At 38.7% G+C, this 17,962-nt stretch overlaps 2 protein-coding genes across 3 annotated transcripts in view; both read right to left on the bottom strand.

Annotated features, from left to right (window-relative positions):
* SNX24 (sorting nexin 24) overlaps window positions 1-728 on the bottom strand; it is a 171,809-nt gene extending 171,081 nt beyond the window's left edge. Inside the window, exon 1 of the mRNA XM_040241713.1 lies at window positions 614-728. Within this exon, the coding sequence (XP_040097647.1) occupies window positions 614-673 (60 nt within the window). The 5' untranslated portion in view covers window positions 674-728. The remainder of the gene's footprint in view (window positions 1-613) is intronic.
* Window positions 729-12,968: 12,240 nt separating this feature from the next.
* Window positions 12,969-17,962, bottom strand: part of SNX2 (sorting nexin 2) — a 65,631-nt gene continuing 60,637 nt past the window's right edge. The window contains exon 16 of one of the 2 annotated variants that reach the window (XM_040241711.1): window positions 12,969-17,300. In XM_040241711.1, coding sequence (XP_040097645.1) covers window positions 17,250-17,300 — 51 coding nt within the window. In that variant the 3' untranslated portion in view covers window positions 12,969-17,249. The remainder of the gene's footprint in view (window positions 17,301-17,962) is intronic. The other variant, XM_040241712.1, reaches the window with a different exon arrangement.

The following is a 17,962-nucleotide window of genomic DNA, read 5'->3' as shown; positions in this document are numbered from 1 at the left end:
TGAATACCTGACTTTGCCATTTCAAGCCACCGCAGAACTAGAAACAGCAAACAAAACTTTGGAATTCATCTAAAAGCAACACATGTCTTCACTTCGGCGAATGAATTCTACAGACGATTATTTTTCTTAATGAGCATGTTTTCCATCTGAATGAATCCCTACCGAACTTGGAAACCAACAGCATCAGCCCGCCGCAAAAGCCACTTGTCTGGACGGAGCGGGCAGCTGAGCCAGAACCAGTGCAGCCCATCCCGGGCTCCAGGGGGCGGGCGGCGGGGAGAACCGCAAGCGCCGCGTCCGAGGACTCGACTCCCGGCGCTGCAGCCCGGAGGCCGGGAGCGGGGCTGGGAGGGGGAAGGGACCAAACCGGGGCGCCCCGGGAGCCCGCCGCCGCCGCCGCCGCGCCAGGGAGGGGGCGCCCGTTTCCTAGACAACCGCGCCCGGGCGCAGCCGTCCCAATGGGCCGGGGGAGGGGAGGAGAGAGGAGGGCGAGGAGCGAAGGAATCCCCCCGGCCACACACACACACAACCCCGCGCAGGGGCGGCGGCGGCCGGGGGCACCTCCCGGGCTCGGCCGCCGCAGGTCCGGCTCGCGGGCCCTGTGCGGACCTACCGTGTACCCCCGCTCCAGGTCACTCTCCTCGTAGCGAAAGGACGGGATGTAGACCTCCATGGTCGCGCCGGCCGGCCGGCGGAGGGCGAGGAGGGGCGGGCTCACGGCCGCGGCCGCCGCCCCGCCCCCGGCCCGGCCGCCCCGCCCCCCTTCCCCGAGGCGGCGGGATCGGGAGACCGCGCGGCTCCGGCCCGGCTCCGCCGCCGCCGCCGCTCCCAGGGCGGCCTGGGGTTCTCTCCCGGCGCCTGGGTTCCAAGCCCGAAGCGCCGCGGAGATCAGCTGGGCCCGGAGGAGGCGGGGCCTGGAAACCTGTGAGTCTGCAGAAAAGGGGTGTGCGCGCCACCGCGCCGGGGACAGGGCCGCACCCAGGCGCTCCCTGCCCTGGAGGCTCGAGCAGGCACTGGATTTGCAGTTTGCAAAACGCCACCCGTAACAGATCGCAAGACAAGGAACAGAAAAGCATGGAGCTTCTGGATTTTGTTTTGGTTGGTTGAGTTTTCGCTTTAACTCTCGGTTGTCACGAACAGCAGCGAAGCCTGCACTACTTTTACCAAGACTTTACTGTTCCCCTTCGATGCCAGGGTCAGCGTCTAGTTCTGAGTTAGCCGTCGAACCACAGAATACAGAGGCCGAAAATCGGCTGCTCACGGAGACAAACATTCCGACTTCTTGCTCCAGTTCTAAAATGCTGTCGGTATAGAATTTCTTAACTATCAGAGAAAACAGAAGAAAAAGAAAAAAAGAAAGGCAAGGGCTGGAATGTGCCCCTCGGGCCAGAAGCTAATTACCTGAAAGTACCTGAAAGATAAAAGTGCTCCAGCTGAGCAATGTGGTTATCAGGATACCTTTGCAAACCACGAGTTTCTTTCTTAGGTTAGAGCAGGGAGCAGGATAGAAACTTGAATGTGAGTTGTCCAAAGAGCTTCTTGGGCTGCAGGTAAATGGCTGCAACCTAGTTTGTTCTTGAGGCCAGGGGGGCCTTTCAGCTTGAAACTCCTCTTAAGTTTGTGATGAGACCTTAGTCATGGAAAAGAGGACTAATCAGGCCTTTTGCTTTAAGAACTTGTCTGATGTGGACCGTAACCTCAGGTGAAGCCCTCACCCACACACTTGCAGCTCCAGGTTGTGTCTGCCCCTCAGAATCCCATAGGCTGGGCCCTGTGAAGACTAGCCCTCCTCTTTTCTTCCACTGGCCAGCACCTCCAGATGTGACCAAATAGCTCTGTGAGCTCCATGCTGCCCAGGTTCAGAGCCCAGCTTGAAGGCTCCCCTTAGCCTCTGTGACTATATCACACTATATTGTGCCATGTACTTACCTGCCTCACCTCCTAGATTCTAGAGAAAATATTTAAAAAAAATTTTTTTTAGTCCCCTTCTTGGTATATTGATAGACACATTTTTCTTCAAAGTTTTATATAAGCATTTAAATGCTCATCTTTACAAAACCAATGGGATACAGCAGTTACCACGTGGGATGTTATTACATCCCATGTCTCATTTAAGCTTCGTGTGAGGAAGTGTTATGTACAGTAGGACTTTAAAGGACTAAGAAGTAGTATTCCTGTTTTTATTTTAAAATAATGGCTACTGATGACAGCAGGCTCCACCCCCAGAAACAATTTCAAGATTGGTTGAAACAGGTTATTATGGTCTCAAGAGTATAATGTATAATGTAAATGAGGATTGTGTAATCATATAATCCTTGTGCTATAGATTGCTGATGAAACTTTTAATATGATTTTTATATGATCCTTTCACAACAGCCTGCTAGTAGCCTGGCATATGTATTTTTGTCTGGTGGCATAGCTCATCTATTTACCTTTGAATTTAAGAGTCAGAAAATGTATGGGTCCAAGAAGATCTGACAAGTGGTCCAAATGGATTTTTCCTTTTTCTTTTTTGCTGTATTCTACTAATAGCTGTGTATAATTTAATTTTGCCTTGCTGAAAATATATACAGGTTCTCAGGTATGTTCTTGAGGGACTAAAAGCTCAGCTGTAACTGTTATTACAATTATTTCAGATGGCATAGTTAAAGCTCAGAGAATATAAATAACTATGAAATTGAAAGTGAAAGCCGCTCAGTTATGTCCTACTCTGTGACCCCATGGACTGTAGCCCACCAGGCTCCTCTGTCCATGGCATTCTCCAGGCAAGAATACTGGAGTGGGTAGCCATTCCTTTCTCCAGGGGATCTTCCCAGCCCAGGGGTTGAACCCAGTGGATTCTTTACCATCTAAGCCACCAGGGAAGCCCAAGAATACTGGAGTGGGTAGACTATCCCTTCTCCGGAGGATCTTCCTGACCCAGGAATTGAACTGGGGTCTCCTGCATTGCAGGTGGATTCTTTACCAGCTGAGCTAATTATTATTCTAGCTAATAATTAGAAGAGGTAAATTTCTAATCAAGTTCTGTGGGTTAACCACTATAAAGGAAAGAAGAGAATAGCACTAAAGTAAGAGAACATGGCAATGTATTATCCTGATGTTCTTATATATCTTCTCTACACTCCAACAGGTCATCTAAATAGTATCTCCTCACAACATTAATAAAAATACATGGCAAATACTATATAAGAAGTTGTACACTTAGTATCTGTTAATAGAAGCAAAAACATTACATAAGAATATGGACTTCCCTGGTAGTCCAGTGGTTAGGGCTCTGCACTTCCACTGCAGGGAGGGGGGGGGGAGGAGAGGGGAAAAAGAAGAGAGAGAGAAAAATTCTGCTGGAATCAGAGTATGAAATCCATGCACTGAAAATATAACACCTAGTATTGCGTAGATAAATATTTCAGCATATTTAATGATAAACTGCTTTAAATACCAACTTATAAGTCCTGACCAATATCTATCTAGAATATATTACTTATTCAACATTCTACTCTAAGACTAGCATATCATGACCAAACAAGATTTATTCCAGAAATATAAAGACAGTTAAACATTAGAAAATCTGTTGATATCTATCTCAACATTGTCAGATTAGAAAAGAACAAAGATAAATGAGTATGCCAGTAAGTTCTGAAGCAACATTAATAAATCAGTACACCTCTTCCTAATAATTCTTAACAGCCTAGAAACAGCAAAAAAGAAAAAACCAAAACCAGCTTTAATTTGATAAAATTACCACAACCCTACAGGAAATATCCCATTAAACATCACAGGAGGAAGCATAAGAATAGTGTTAATAACTTTATCACAATTATTGTTTGACATTTTGCTGGAGGCCCCACTCAATACAATAAGAAAAGCAAAATAAACAGGTACAGACACTGGATTGGAATATATAAAACTAAGGTTATTTGTAGATGAAACTATCTACAGACATAAAACAGAATCAACTAAAAATTTGTTAGAATTAAAGTTTCATAAGGTGCCAGAGAGTAAATCATCACATAGGAATCAGTAGATTTCATAGACAATAACTTGCTTACACATACCAACATTAACCGATTCAAAAATAACAGGGAAAAACCAAACAATTTCATGAATAACAATATTAAAAACTTAACAAATTTCTAAAGATAAATTTAAGAAACATGCAAGATTTATATGAAGAAAACTAAAAAGCTATGCAAGGACACAAAAGCAAGTTCGAAAATAGTTGCATCACATTTCTGAATGAGAAGAATCAATAGTTTGTTGCTTTATTTGGGTAAGTTTTCACCAAAACAATTTACAGAGCTAATACAATCAAATAACCAACATGCTAAGAAAAGGGACAAGCTTGTTTGAAAAATGAATAGTCAGGGCAGGTTTGAACAAAAAAAGGAAAGAATGAGAGGATAAGTTAATTTGTAGGACATCAAAACATACTATAAAGTCATGGTATTTAAACCAGTATGATCCCAGAGCAAAATTAGACAAACCACGAAGGGGAGCTAAAATTAGACACATGCAAAGGGAACCAAATAGCTCAGAAATAGATTCCTTAATATATAGGAACATAATACGAAACAACAATGGTATTTCAAAGCTATGAGGGTAAAAGAAAAAAAAAAAAGCTATTAAATAAATAGCTGAGTACTTATATAGTTTTAATAAATATTTAAATACTAAAGTTTTAGTAAATGTTAAAAATAGTATAAATAAATGGTGTAATGAAAGTTTATGAATAACTGGCTCTCCACCTGAAAGAAAAGTAAAATTTATTTTTAAAATGAATTCCACGTGTAGTAAAAAAGCTCTGTGGAAAAACAGAACTGTAAAACACCTCAAGGTAGACAAAACCTTATTACAAAAACCAAAACAAAGACTTTGGGGGAAAGATTATACTATATAAGGCTAAATAAGGATTTTAAATTAATGTAAAACAAAGACCATTAAGTTAAAAAATGTTCAATAAACTGAAAAGATAGTTGCAACATGTATAACAAAGGATTAGTGTACATTTTATGTGTAAAGAATATATAATTTTTCTTAATAGCACTATAAAAAATGAACACAGTATGAACAGGGAATTTCCAGAAGAATGCAAGCATACAAAAAAAAAAAACAAAAAAAAAACTGTATAAATTATCTATTATCGAGTAACAAGTTATCCCCAAATTTTAGCTTCTTAAAGCAAGAAGTACTTATACAGTTCCTGTTGGTCCAGGAATCTGGGAGCAGTTTAAGAGGTAGACAAGACATATACCCAGGCTACAGTCATCTCAAGAGTCTCCCAGGCTGCAGGAGCTATTGACAAAGTGGTTCACTCACAGGCCTTGAAAGTTAATGTTAATTGTTGGCAGGAGGACTCAGCTCCTGGCCACTCAGACCTCTCCCTAGAGACAGAGGCTTCCTCCAAAGCAAAAAATCTGAAAGAGCTCAGAGTGAAGACTACGTCTACACTAAGAATTTACACTCCATCATTTCTGCAATATCCTGCTGCTTACAAAGGTTAGCCTATTCAGTGTAGGAGGGACTATACAGTGGCTTGAGTCTCAGGTGGCAAGAATTAATTGGGGCTCTCGTGGAGGTTAGCTGCTATGTAACTGTGAGCAGAGAAAAGAATTCTATCATGTTATGGATAAAAATATTTTGGTGTGCTTACACTATGAATATTATGTTGCACTTAAAAAAAAAAAAACAGGATTTCTGGGTTAAGATAATGAATTGAACATACATAATTAACTTTACTGCTTCTTCTAGCCTCAGTAAAATGAAAAGGAATTTCTCCTTACAAACAATAAATAAAGAAAGATAGGAAAAGCAGAAGAGAGAACAACAAAAAGATTTTTATAAGCTAGAAAGCAGATGAATGAGAAGCAATCATTCTGGTAAACAAGAAAAAGCCAAATTTAAGCCAGCAGTGAGAAAGCGGAAAATCAACCTGATTTACACAGGACAATACCCAAAAGGCTCAGTGAGAGGGGACAGAGAAGATACATCTCATCTAGAATGGGAGATAGGCTGGCTAGAAGGAAGACTGAGTGAAAGTTGAGTGGGAAAATCCTTCAATCCCCTCTTCCACATTGGCATAATTTTTGAGGATATTTCCTGGAGAGAGAGAGAGAGAGTAAAAAAGAGAGTCTTTACCTTGGAAAATGACTTGCCCACCTGAGGGCATGGGAACTTTCATCAAAAAATAGTTGAGGCCTAGGGGCACGTGATCATACACATGTTGAATGATGAGTATTAAAACCTCATAGAGGCTGACAGCTATACCTTTACCTTCCAGGCAGGAAAGTGGAAGATTTTCTCTGGGAGATCTGATGAGCCCAAGAGAAGGAAACTCACCAACATTGGAAATTCCCTACAAACAGCCCAATGAGGTCACTCTTCAGTGATTTTCAGATTTGATAGGTGTGGCCAACATGGCAGAGTAGGAAGAACTTGAGCTCAGCTCCTCCCACAGGCACACAAAAAACTAAGACTATTTACAAGCAACTATAGATGCGACTATGGCACCCCACTCCAGTACTTTTGCCCGGAATATCCCATGGACACAGGAGCCTGGAGGGCTGTAGTCCATGGGGTTGCTAAGAGTCGCACACGACTGAGCGACTTCACTTTCACTTTTCACTTTCATGCATTGGAGAAGGAAATGGCAACCCATTCCAGTGTTCTTGCCTGGAGAATCCAAGGGACAGGGGAGCCTGGTGGGCTGCCGTCTATGGGGTCACACAGAGTCGGACACGACTGAAGCGACTTAGCAGCAGCAGCAGCATTGATGCGACTTCCCTGGTGGCTCAGACGGTTAAGCATCTGTCTACAATGTGGGAGACCTGAGTTTGATCCCTGGGTCAGGAAGATCCCCTGGAGAAGGAAATGGCAATCCACTCCAGTACTATTGCCTGGAAAATCCCATGGACAGAGGACCCTGGTAGGCTACAGCCCATGGGGTTGTAAAGAGTCGGACACGACTGAACGACTTCACTTTCACTTTCAATTAATGAGACTGATCTGAAGACTAGTGGAAAAGACCTTCGACCACTAAAAGTATAAAGACAGACCCACAACGAGACCTTTTAGAGGGGGCAGAGTGTTGCTTCAGTCAAGACCCACCTTCCTGGAGTAGGCAACAACACAAATGGAAGGATCATCACAACTGGAGAGGTTCCTCCCTAGGAGTGAGGGGTGCAAGCCCCACGCCGGCCTTCCCAGCCTGGAGGTCCTACAGTGGGAAGACAGGTACTCAGAACATCTGGCTACGAAGGCCAATGGGGCTTGTGTACAGGAGCCACAGGGCCGTGGGAAACACAGACCCTCCTTAAAGGTCACATTCACATTCTCAATGCTCCGAGTCCCAGCACAGAGGTAACGATCTGAAAGGAGGCTTAGGTGCTCCTCCTGATCTTGGAGCACCTGATACACAGTACCAGGTGGCAACTGGTACTCCCCCTGAGAACACAGATACTGGCAGTAGCCATTCCGGGGAGCTCGTTTCTATCATGGGAGCACTGATGCTGGCAGGCACCATTTTGGAATCCTCCCTCTAGCCTACCAACACCAGGGGCTTAACCCACCCCCCCGCCCCCCCCCGCCCCCCCGCCCCCAGGAGCAGGTCAACACCAGTCCTAAGCAGTCGGCCCCACTGGGACACAGCCCTACCCATCAACAGGCTGGCCGCCTTCATATGAGGCGGGACCTGATAGCCAGCTAGATTGGATGCTTAACATATACCCAATCTATAAAACATATGACAAAACATACAGTTTTTGTCAATTATACCCGAAGAAACCTGGAAAAATGTTTTTAAGTTTGACAGAGCTTCCATCAGCTTCAGTTCCCACTGCTAATCTTGAGAAGACATCCAAAAATTAACAAATATCTGAGGAAAGCAGCTAACATGCAAGAGAGATAAAAACAGAAAATTAATTTTGAGGAAACAGGAACAAGGAGGAAAAAAGAAACTTTAAAACTATCACTAATAAGAGAGATACAGGAAGGCATTGCATCTGTGAAACAAGCAGCAGCTACTTAAATCCAATTAGAAAATGAGGGTAAACTCAGAGAGTAGAACAAAATAACAGATGCAAAATAAGAAAATAAACATCATCAGTCGAGAACATCCAGTATCCAAATAATGAAAGAGAAGAGAGAATATAGAAGGGAGAAAATCATGAGTGAAACAACTCAAGAAAATGCCCAGAACTGAATTTCGTGTTTCCAGATTGAAAGCACTCACACAGGATGAAAACAGATGCATACTACAGCAAATCTGTATGAGATTTAGAACACTGAAGGAAAAAAATGACATCTTACATTCTGGAAAGGGGTAGGGGTGAAGGGGAAATGCATATACAAAAGATCTGAAAGCAGAATGGCTTTGGAATTCTCAATAGCAATACTGCAAGGTTAAAGAGAAGGAAGCAATGTCCAACATATGACCACTTAAGTTATCAAGGACAAAGGCAAAATAAAGTCTCAAAATAAGTTTCTATGCATCATTTTCGAGAACTGTATATCTACCCAAATGAAGGAATAAATCAAGAAAGAGGAAAATGTGGGTTATAGAGAATAAGAAGCCAGGGGGAGAAGCAAAAGGAATCTTTAGGATCCTCTGTACAACAGGCAAAGAGAGACAACCAGTCCAGACCAGAGCAGTCTGACTCAAGAGGAGGACACTGTGAGAGCTGCTTTCCTAATACTTTCTGCCGTATCTTCTTTTTAACTGAGGAAACCACTGGAGAACATACTATTCCAACACAAGGGAATAAATCAAGAAGGAAGAAAGCATGAAGCCCAGGATATAGGGAATGGATCCCAAGAGAAAGGTACAGGCAATTCCAAAGTTCAGGGCAAATCCAGAGGTACAACATGCTCGGAGAGCATCAGTTCAGAGAAAACCAAAATCCTCAGGAGAGCAAGCCCTAGGGAAGGCAGTTGGAATGGTTGAATTACTTGATCCGAGTGGTCCTGTGGGAAATATACTGTAGGAAGACATGGAAAAAACTGGCAATAGATTTAAAAAAAAAAAAAAAAAAAAAGCACCAGCCAAATGAAAAAAAAAAAAAAAAAATCAAGGTATGTTCTACCTCAAGAAAAACAAAAATCCCAGTAAAGTCATTGAAGGAAAGAAAGTCTAAGAAACCATTACAACCAAGAGTAACAGAAGGAGACATGACAACTAAATGTAATGTGGTATCTTGCATGAATCTCAGAAAAAGGACATTAGGCAAAAACAAAGGCAATCTGAATAAACTATGGTCTCCAATTAATAATGGGCCTCTCGGGTGGCTCAGGGGTAAAGAATCTGCCTGCCAATGCAAGAGATGGGTTCTTATCCCCAGGTTGGGAAGATTCCCCGGAGGAAATGTAACCCACTCCAGTATTCTTGCCTGGAAAATCCAATGGACTGAGGAGACAGGCGGGATACAGGCCATGGGGTCTCAGAGTTGGCAGCATGCAGACGCTGGTTCATAGTAATATAACCATATTGGTTCATTAATTGTAACAAATGGACTACACTAACATGTTAATAAGAGAAGCAAGGTATACAGGATATAACTCTATGTGTACTGCCTAAAGTTTTTTATATAATTCTAGTATTGTTCTAAAAAGTTTTTTTTTTTAAAGGAAGACAATCACAATTAAATATACTAAAACTTTCAGCAGTGAACAATATTTGTAAGGTGTTAAAAATGAAAATACTGAATACTGATTTAACCAAAAACTTTAACTACACTGGAAGTGGGAGATGAGTGTATGAAGCAGATAGATGGTAGCGTAAAACTCTCATTTGCCATAAAAAAGATGTGGCTGATGTCTAAAATTGATGATTCAAATGACAGCAGGATGTGCATTCTACTTAGAAATGTGAAGGCATTTGAATGGCAGAAGAAACAGCGTAGAAAGAGGTTATCGTTGAGGAAAAGCACCAGGGAAATCGTGGTTTGTGGGGCAGGGAACCACTGTTTTACTAGTGTTTCTGATGCTAGTTTCTGACGCTAGTTTTCAGACTATGTACATAGACTGATTTGATGAGATAGACATTAACTTAAAAATCATAAGACTAAAGTCAGTTTTTATCTGCTGACATGCAAAAAAAAAAAAAAAAAAAGCTTTCAATACTCTAGCAAACCAAAAAGTAAATTTGAAGAACCCACAGAAATAACCTTTGCCGCACTATGAGCTCTATGCATTGCAGTAAGAGCTCTGTGCAGCTGTCATATTGAAGTTATTCTTTTAAAAGGGTGGTAATACATTAATATTTCATAAACGCAGGTTTCCTTTGACTGCTTTCTTGACTCCTGTTTCCTCTTACAAGAAAAATTATTCTTTCACCTTATCATAGCTACATTCCCCAATCTGTGCCTGTCACCTCATTTACCTTCATCTTTCTGGTCTTTTAAATCATTCAAAATCCCTCCTCCCTTGGCTTTCTTACATACACCAACAATCCCTAATCTTGAATAAATCAAACTTTGTCTTGCTTTCTCATGCCTGAAAAAAATGGATACTTTGGTTGACTCTAAAATTAAACTCATGATTTCCAAACTTATTTGAAAGTGGGTACTCATCCATAGCTCTACCTCTTCTCGATTTCTGTTTTCTAGACATCTACCACTTTCCTGTGGCTCCCCATTTTCTTTGGCTTTTCTGCTGCTATTCCCTGATGGTTTTTCTACTTCACTGAGAAAATAAAAGCATTCAGGCATTATTTCCAAATAATGGAAATGCCTTTTCCTTTCCTTTTTGTTCAGAGGAAGAAACTCTTTTTTTTCCCCCCTGAGGCTCTTTGCACTTACCTGACTTATTCACCTCCATTCTTCCCTTAGATGTTACTTGTATGTGATATTTTGTCCTCAGCAGGCTGAGTCACATTTGTTCTCTGAGAAGGCACTCATTAATAATCATGGTTTTAAGGAACAGAGCATGTTCACATTCTAACTTGATGACAGATCTAGTCCTGACTTATGTTTTCATGTACTTTCATCTTGGATGCCCAAAGGTACCTCAAAAACGTGGTGGGTGGGGTGGTGGGTGGGAGAGGGATGAATTGGGAGCTTGAGGTTAGCAGATGCGAACTATTACATGCAGAATGGATAAACACAGTCCTACTGCACGTACAGCACAGTGAACTCTATCACTATACTGTGATAAACTACGATGGAAACAATATAACACGCCCAGAACTCTCTCATACTATCTGTTATTCAAAGCAGCCCAGAACTCTCTCATACTATCTGTTATTCAAGGCAGAAGTATCCTAAGTCATCAAAGCCAGAAATCAGGGGATCCTTCTAGACAAGCTTCTTGTTCTTCCCAGATTTCCGTGCCTGACACAGCAGAGACTGAACAAACACTACATGAGTGAATGAGTGACGCTGGCCTCTTCTTGCCATCCCATCTCCCTTTCGGCTATCACTGCAGTGTCATGCCCTCACCACCAGTTGTCTGTATGATTACTGTTCCAACAATTGTTGTCAAGATCTTTTTATTCTCCCCTTTTTTCTCCATTGATTACTACTTCCCTTAATCTACAACATATTCAAGGTTCTTCTATGTGTTTCTGTGTGGAAACAAACTTTCCCTAAGCAACCGCCCCATTTCTCTCTCACCCTTCATTTGTCCCCAAGCTTCTTTAAAAGTCTCTAGTTTCCTGACAAGATTAACTACAGCATCTTTGTAGTGGGGGTAGATCTAAGCTTTTGCTGGCTGGAAAAAAAAAAAAACGGAGTTTGTCTGCAAGCCTTATTCCCCTCCATCCCTGATCCCCAGCCTCAGGGCTCTTAAGAGCAGATCTTAGGGACAGATTGTTCTGAGAAGGACCCCGTGGGTAAGCCCATTTAGATCCTAGTTAAGCTACACCATTGTTTTAAAGAAGCAGTAAAGACTGGTAAAATAATCAAAATGCAGGTCATTTTGTTCAGACGGAGATTAAATATTCATTAAACATTTATTGGATGCCTAACAGCTAATACTTATTAAGTACATGCTATTGCTGAGAAAGTCACATCAATTATGTTAATCCCCTGAAGGAGCACCTGAACAGGTACTATTATTACTTTCCACTTTACAAATAAGGAAACTTTTAAGTTTTAGAGAAAAATAACTTCCTCTAAGTCAATGATGTAGATTCTTGAGCCAGGGTTCAAACAGGCAGACTGGATGCATTATTGTATTTTTCATCACCCCAGTGCACTCCCTTGATTGAACCATACTAGGTTCTAGAAGAAATAACAAGAATACAGTCGTTCATCAAGAAGCACACAGACTACTCAAAGTAGAAAGACTGCTATAATGCAAGGTAAACATCAGTAAACACAATCTGAAAGGTGCAAAATGTTACCGGAGTCCTGCTAAGAGATCCAGAAGTTCTTTGCTTCCGTCTAGTTAGAAAACTAAAAAGGATATATGGAGGATGTGGACTTCATAAAAGACTGAATAGGATTTAATGACTTGCTGGTAAAGGGGAAAAAGTTAACTTAAACAAGGCAACATCAACAGCATTGACCCATAAAAGGATAGTGCATTCTCACAAGACAGGGGCATCATTTGATTCAAGCAAAAGGTGGGTGAAAGCACGGAGTAAGATCAAGACAGGAAAAGTGGTTTGAAACCAGGTTCTGGATAATTTGGACTTTATCAAGGTCACAAGACCTTGTGAGGAGAAAGAGAAGAAATGCAAAGGGAACAGATTTTAGAACTAGAATCAATTCAAATTGGTCTTGGCAAAAAAAATCTCAGCTATGTAAATAAAAACATAAGCATTTTGTGTCTCAGTTGCAAGAAGATAAGAAGCACTTTAAACTGAAATTTAGCAGCAAAGGTCAGTTAAAAAGCCTCCTCTCATGCATGCACATGCACACTCACGTACACACACAAGTCCACACACACTTATACACACATGTACGGAGAACCACCTGAAATAAAGATCTAGGAAATAAATATAGGTTAAAATCAAGATAACTCAAGACTTGATCATGGAAGCAACAAGAAGGCAATTTATTGTTCAGTTTCGTTAGATTCTGTCTGACTTTAGTTTTATTAAACAGTTACATATATAAATTTAAAATAGAATTTTTTTCCTCAAAGCAGTCCCTTAAATCAGTTTAATCCCATTAACTGATGTTAATAAAAAATTTTTTTTTCTGTGTATTAACAAGCGGGTAGCTTCACCTTAATTGTCTTTAATTACAAAGTTTCCATCTGACTCAGTTTATTAAGAAAAATACTTAAAATTATTCAGTTTCTTGAGAATTAAAATATGTGACGAGGAAGGAAGATGAGGATTTGTAATTTCTTCATGTGCATTAAAAGATCAGATAGCAAGCCACAATTTTCCTGTTTTGTACCATCTTCTATTCTTAGCCACTTCTAAAGTAACAGTTTGAAGAAATAAATTCTCTGTATACCAAAGGACTATCTAGAATTCTATTTTATGATTAGAAGAAGAATCGCTAATGTATCTCTTTCCATACATTTTCAAGGAAGAATGTTTATCTTCAACAGATTTAAGAAAAATCAGTTCAGCATAATAATTTAGATTCTGGGTTTGCTTATCTGTAAAATAAGGAAGTTGTACTAGAGTCTCTAATTTTCCATCAGGAAATAAAGTGCTACCACTTGTTGAATGGTACGAATGCTCACTACTTGCAAAGCACTGTGCCACAAAGTCTTATACCTGAATTGTATTTGCTTTTGAGAACACCACCAACAAGTCCCTTTTACTTAGCTTTTAACACGTCACTGGATTTGGAGTGGTAAACAAACAAAAAAAAATCGCTGTTGGACTTAACTCTCCTTTTCCAGTTCTACGCAATTATCTAAATCTGAACTGTCCAGAGTCACAGCCACTAGCCACATGTGACAAGCGATCACTTAACATGTGGCTAGTCTGAATGCATATACAATCAAAGTGTGAAATACACAGGGGATACTGAATACTTAGTACAAAAAACAGAATGTAAAACATCACAGTAATTTTTAATATCCTGGATTGCATGCTGAAATATTTCAGAGCTACTCAGTTAAAAATTAACTTTACCTGTTTAATTTACTCTTTAAAATATGGGTATAGAAAACTGAAAATTATGTATGTGGCTCACATTGTATTTCTATTGGTCTGTAACACCAAGGACCTCATCCACAGATCACCGTGACCTCTTCTCATGGCCTTGATTACAAAGATGGAGTAATCAACAATTTTGATACCACTCCTGTTGTAATCTCCCTCTTCTTGCTATTTCTGTGTCTGGCCAATCGTTTATCTTCATTATTACTTGAAACCATATCCTTCACTGTGAGGATTAGAAATGAAACCTGTTTGATTCTGGATTTTACTTTTTTCAATACTTTGAAACAGATTATATCACAGATATGATAACATATACATTTCCTGCTAGTGGATATGGAAATGTGTCCAACTATCTCAAATCAGTGACTGCACTTCCTTTTCACAGCTGTTGTCATTCCCTCCTACCAGTGACCTACCTTCCTTCCTCTAAAACAGGATGACGGTTGCTCCTTCTATCTATAGTCCAGAGTCTTGTTAGTCACATGACTGCCCATGCAGGGAGCCAAAACAAGAAAGTGAAGTAGACATTTAGCTTTGTAACTAGTCACATGCTATAGGACAGAAAAACGAAAATCTCTGTAACTTCCTTACACATCAAGAAGTATGTTTAAAGGATTATAATCTTCCGTTTCTATTCATCTGATTTCCCTCCTTTAAAGAAACCTGATTTGTTGAGACTTATTTTATATTTAAAAGCCACTTATGAAACAATCTACACAAGAAATTGGTAAAACTTTGCTATATCTGAATAATAAAAAGGTTAAAGAGTAGCCAACAATGAAACAAGGGTATGAGATTAATATAAATATATATATATGTATAAAAAAGAAGATGGATAGCTCAAATTACTCATCAAAAATACAATAAAAAACTCATGTTTTAGAAATTATATTTTTATACACATTTATTTTGCTTTAGCCTTGCTTTTACGTTATTGATAGGTGATTTTGATTAGAATTTGACTCTCTAATAGAATAATATTTATGCTAAAGCTTGGTAAACAACATATTTTAAAGTAGAAAGGCACTTTAGGAATCAGTTTTATACTCTTGTTTTATAGATGGGTCACACAGCTACCGAGTGATTAAAGACTGAACAGTATGTATGTTGACTCCAAGTTCAGTTTGTTCTGCTGTATTATACTGCTTTAGTCCTTCTTTATCTTTTATCTGGTTAAAGAAAAAAAAAATTAAACTCGTATGTTTATAACTAAAAAATTATATTAATGCTCTTGCTGTTCTATTTACTTGGAATCAAAGTATTTTAGTAAGAGGAATAAGAGATGTGAAGACTGATGGCTAAAGATGAATGTAGTGCTGAAGAAATTAAATCCTGTATCAGAGGCTCACATAATTTATTTGAAATTTCCAATACTCTATCTTTTAATAAAAAGATTGTTAAGGGGAATAAGATCTGGAATGGACTCAGGTCTGTTACTCTCTTCAGCTTAAGTCTGAAAATATTTATTATTTTATTTGGTGGTCCTGAAGGTTGTTATAAATGTATCACAGCAGAATTGAAGATTTCTGCTTGAATAACTAAGTTACTATCCTATGTGTAAACTAAGTCTTTGGAAATAACAAAACTATACAGCTAATACTAAAACATCATTATAGTGAAACTGTTCCCAGTAAGCCTATATTTTACTCAATATTAACGAGACAACAAGATAGGATCTGATATATATTAATATGAATTACTCATTTCTTAAAAGTATCTAAGTCACCTCCAAGAAAAGCAACAACAGAAGACTGTACTATTTCGGATTCAGTTTCTCCTTGTTCTTAAGATGGCAAACATTATTTTGCATCGACCAGGATTTTTTTTTCTGTTCAATTCATCAAGTCTTTATTATAAACCTGTAAGTGTCGGGTATTCTTCTAGGTTCTAGGATTATAAATATGAACAATACCTACAAGAGGCTAAAAATTTCAACTAAAATAAGTGGAAGCAAACATCGCCTGAGGATACTCTGCTATGTTAACTGTGTTCAGTAAGCTGTTAGAATAGACTCAGTTACACATACATCTTACTCTTCCAGAAGGGAGATACAATTGTTAAGCCTGAGAAGAGGAGCATCTTTAAGAAAAGTCTGATGCTAGTCACAACTTAACTTTTCATCAACATTAAGGATTATATAACTGCCATGTAAACATGATACAGAAGTAGGTGAGATGGCTGCCAAAGACAAATTTCACTTTACTTCAAATTTTCTTTGTACTAACATTGGCTATTCATCAAATCACTGGGTATTTTAGCACAACACTTTTCTCTGTCAATGATGACCACAGATGATCTTTTAGCTTAAAACAAAAAACAAAGGCAAGGTAAGGAATAAATTAAATATATGCAAAGTCTTAGACTTTGAAGGTAATAGAAGATGAGCAAAATCCATAGGACCTGTAACAGAAACAGATAAATATTTTTTTAATTGTTAAGTTGGGCACTTATAATAGGAAAGGATAAAAAACAAGCAAAGACAACTATTTACTCCTTTACTCAAGATAAAAGCATTCCCCAAAAGTGAACCAAGAGATAAATGTTCTTTGGTTTATGATGATTTTGCAAAAAACAAAACTTAATTAACCTTCATTTAGTGACTTAATAATGAAAGAGTTCAGCTTTTTTGGTCAATTAAAAAATTAATGATCATAGCATCACCTAAATACATCTAAAAGAAAGTTTCTTTGTATTAAAATGCTTTCAAAAGATCTCTAATATGTTTATATACCCAAATAATTTGTTACTAATACTTCACAAGGAATATCATTTTATTACTGTAATCACAAAATCATAATTTCTGTACAGGAATGTATAAGTGAACATTAATCAATGCATTGATAATTCACTTCATTAAGAGGGTGAACAGACTACAGAACATACTGTAAAGAAAAAATATTGTAAAATTTTCTGACCTCGCAGTGCACTTTTTAGTGCAAGTATTTAAGACACAATAGTGTTCAATTCAGCAAAGTATTGCAGAATGTCATGCCACAGTCCACTTAATTCAAAGAGGGTCAGGACATGCAGCTTGTAATAAAATGTCAGAATATATATTTATAAAAAACCACATGTAATTCATAAAATATATAGTGGTTTATTTAGATGGTTTTTAATGATTTCACTATGGAATTCTGCATAACTGGAACAAGCATCCAAGATCTTCTTAACAGGAATAATCTTCTTGCTAGGCAATGGCTTTGGCCTCAGGTAGGAATGCCTCCCAGTATTTTATCAGCTGTGGATGATAATAAAAGATATTCTTAGAACCTGTCATATATATTTCATGAAGCATTAAAAAAATCTAGCTAATAATAAATAACATTTACTCAAGTCTGATTCTTAAAGGGACCATCTAAATTCCCTTATACAGCTTGTCAATATAATTAGCTTATAAATTATTTAAAAATATTAACTATTCATGGCTAATTTCAATTTTTGTAATAAACACAATTTAAAAAATACCTGAAAATTTAAGATTAATTTATGCAAAATTGTATATATAAAAAGCTTTGCTAGTGTAAACTATATAAGACTACCTTAAATAATAAAACTGCAATGAGCTTTTCCAGTATAAAGTGATAACATTTCCTAATTCAGAGAATATTCACATTTTATGTTATTGCCAGCCAAAAAGAGTGATAAAGAAGGAAGAAAAGAAAACATCCAAGCAAGATGGGAAAAAGAGACTGGAAAGAATTAGCTGTTGGTCTTTCCTGGATAGTCCAGAAAATAGCACAGATTGACATAAAAAGTAACATTAAGTTTAAAACAATTCTTTTAAAGATAAGCTTATATAACCTAATTTTTCCATTTCAAAAATTTCATTTTATGAACTAAGTACTTAAAATATTTTTAAAAAATCGAGGATACAATTTATCACCTAATTTAAAAATTAAA

This window comes from Oryx dammah, unplaced genomic scaffold (assembly GCF_014754425.2).
Source record: "Oryx dammah isolate SB20612 unplaced genomic scaffold, SCBI_Odam_1.1 HiC_scaffold_5, whole genome shotgun sequence".
Lineage (NCBI taxonomy): Eukaryota > Metazoa > Chordata > Mammalia > Artiodactyla > Bovidae > Oryx > Oryx dammah.
This window is presented reverse-complemented; position numbering and strand designations above follow the sequence as displayed.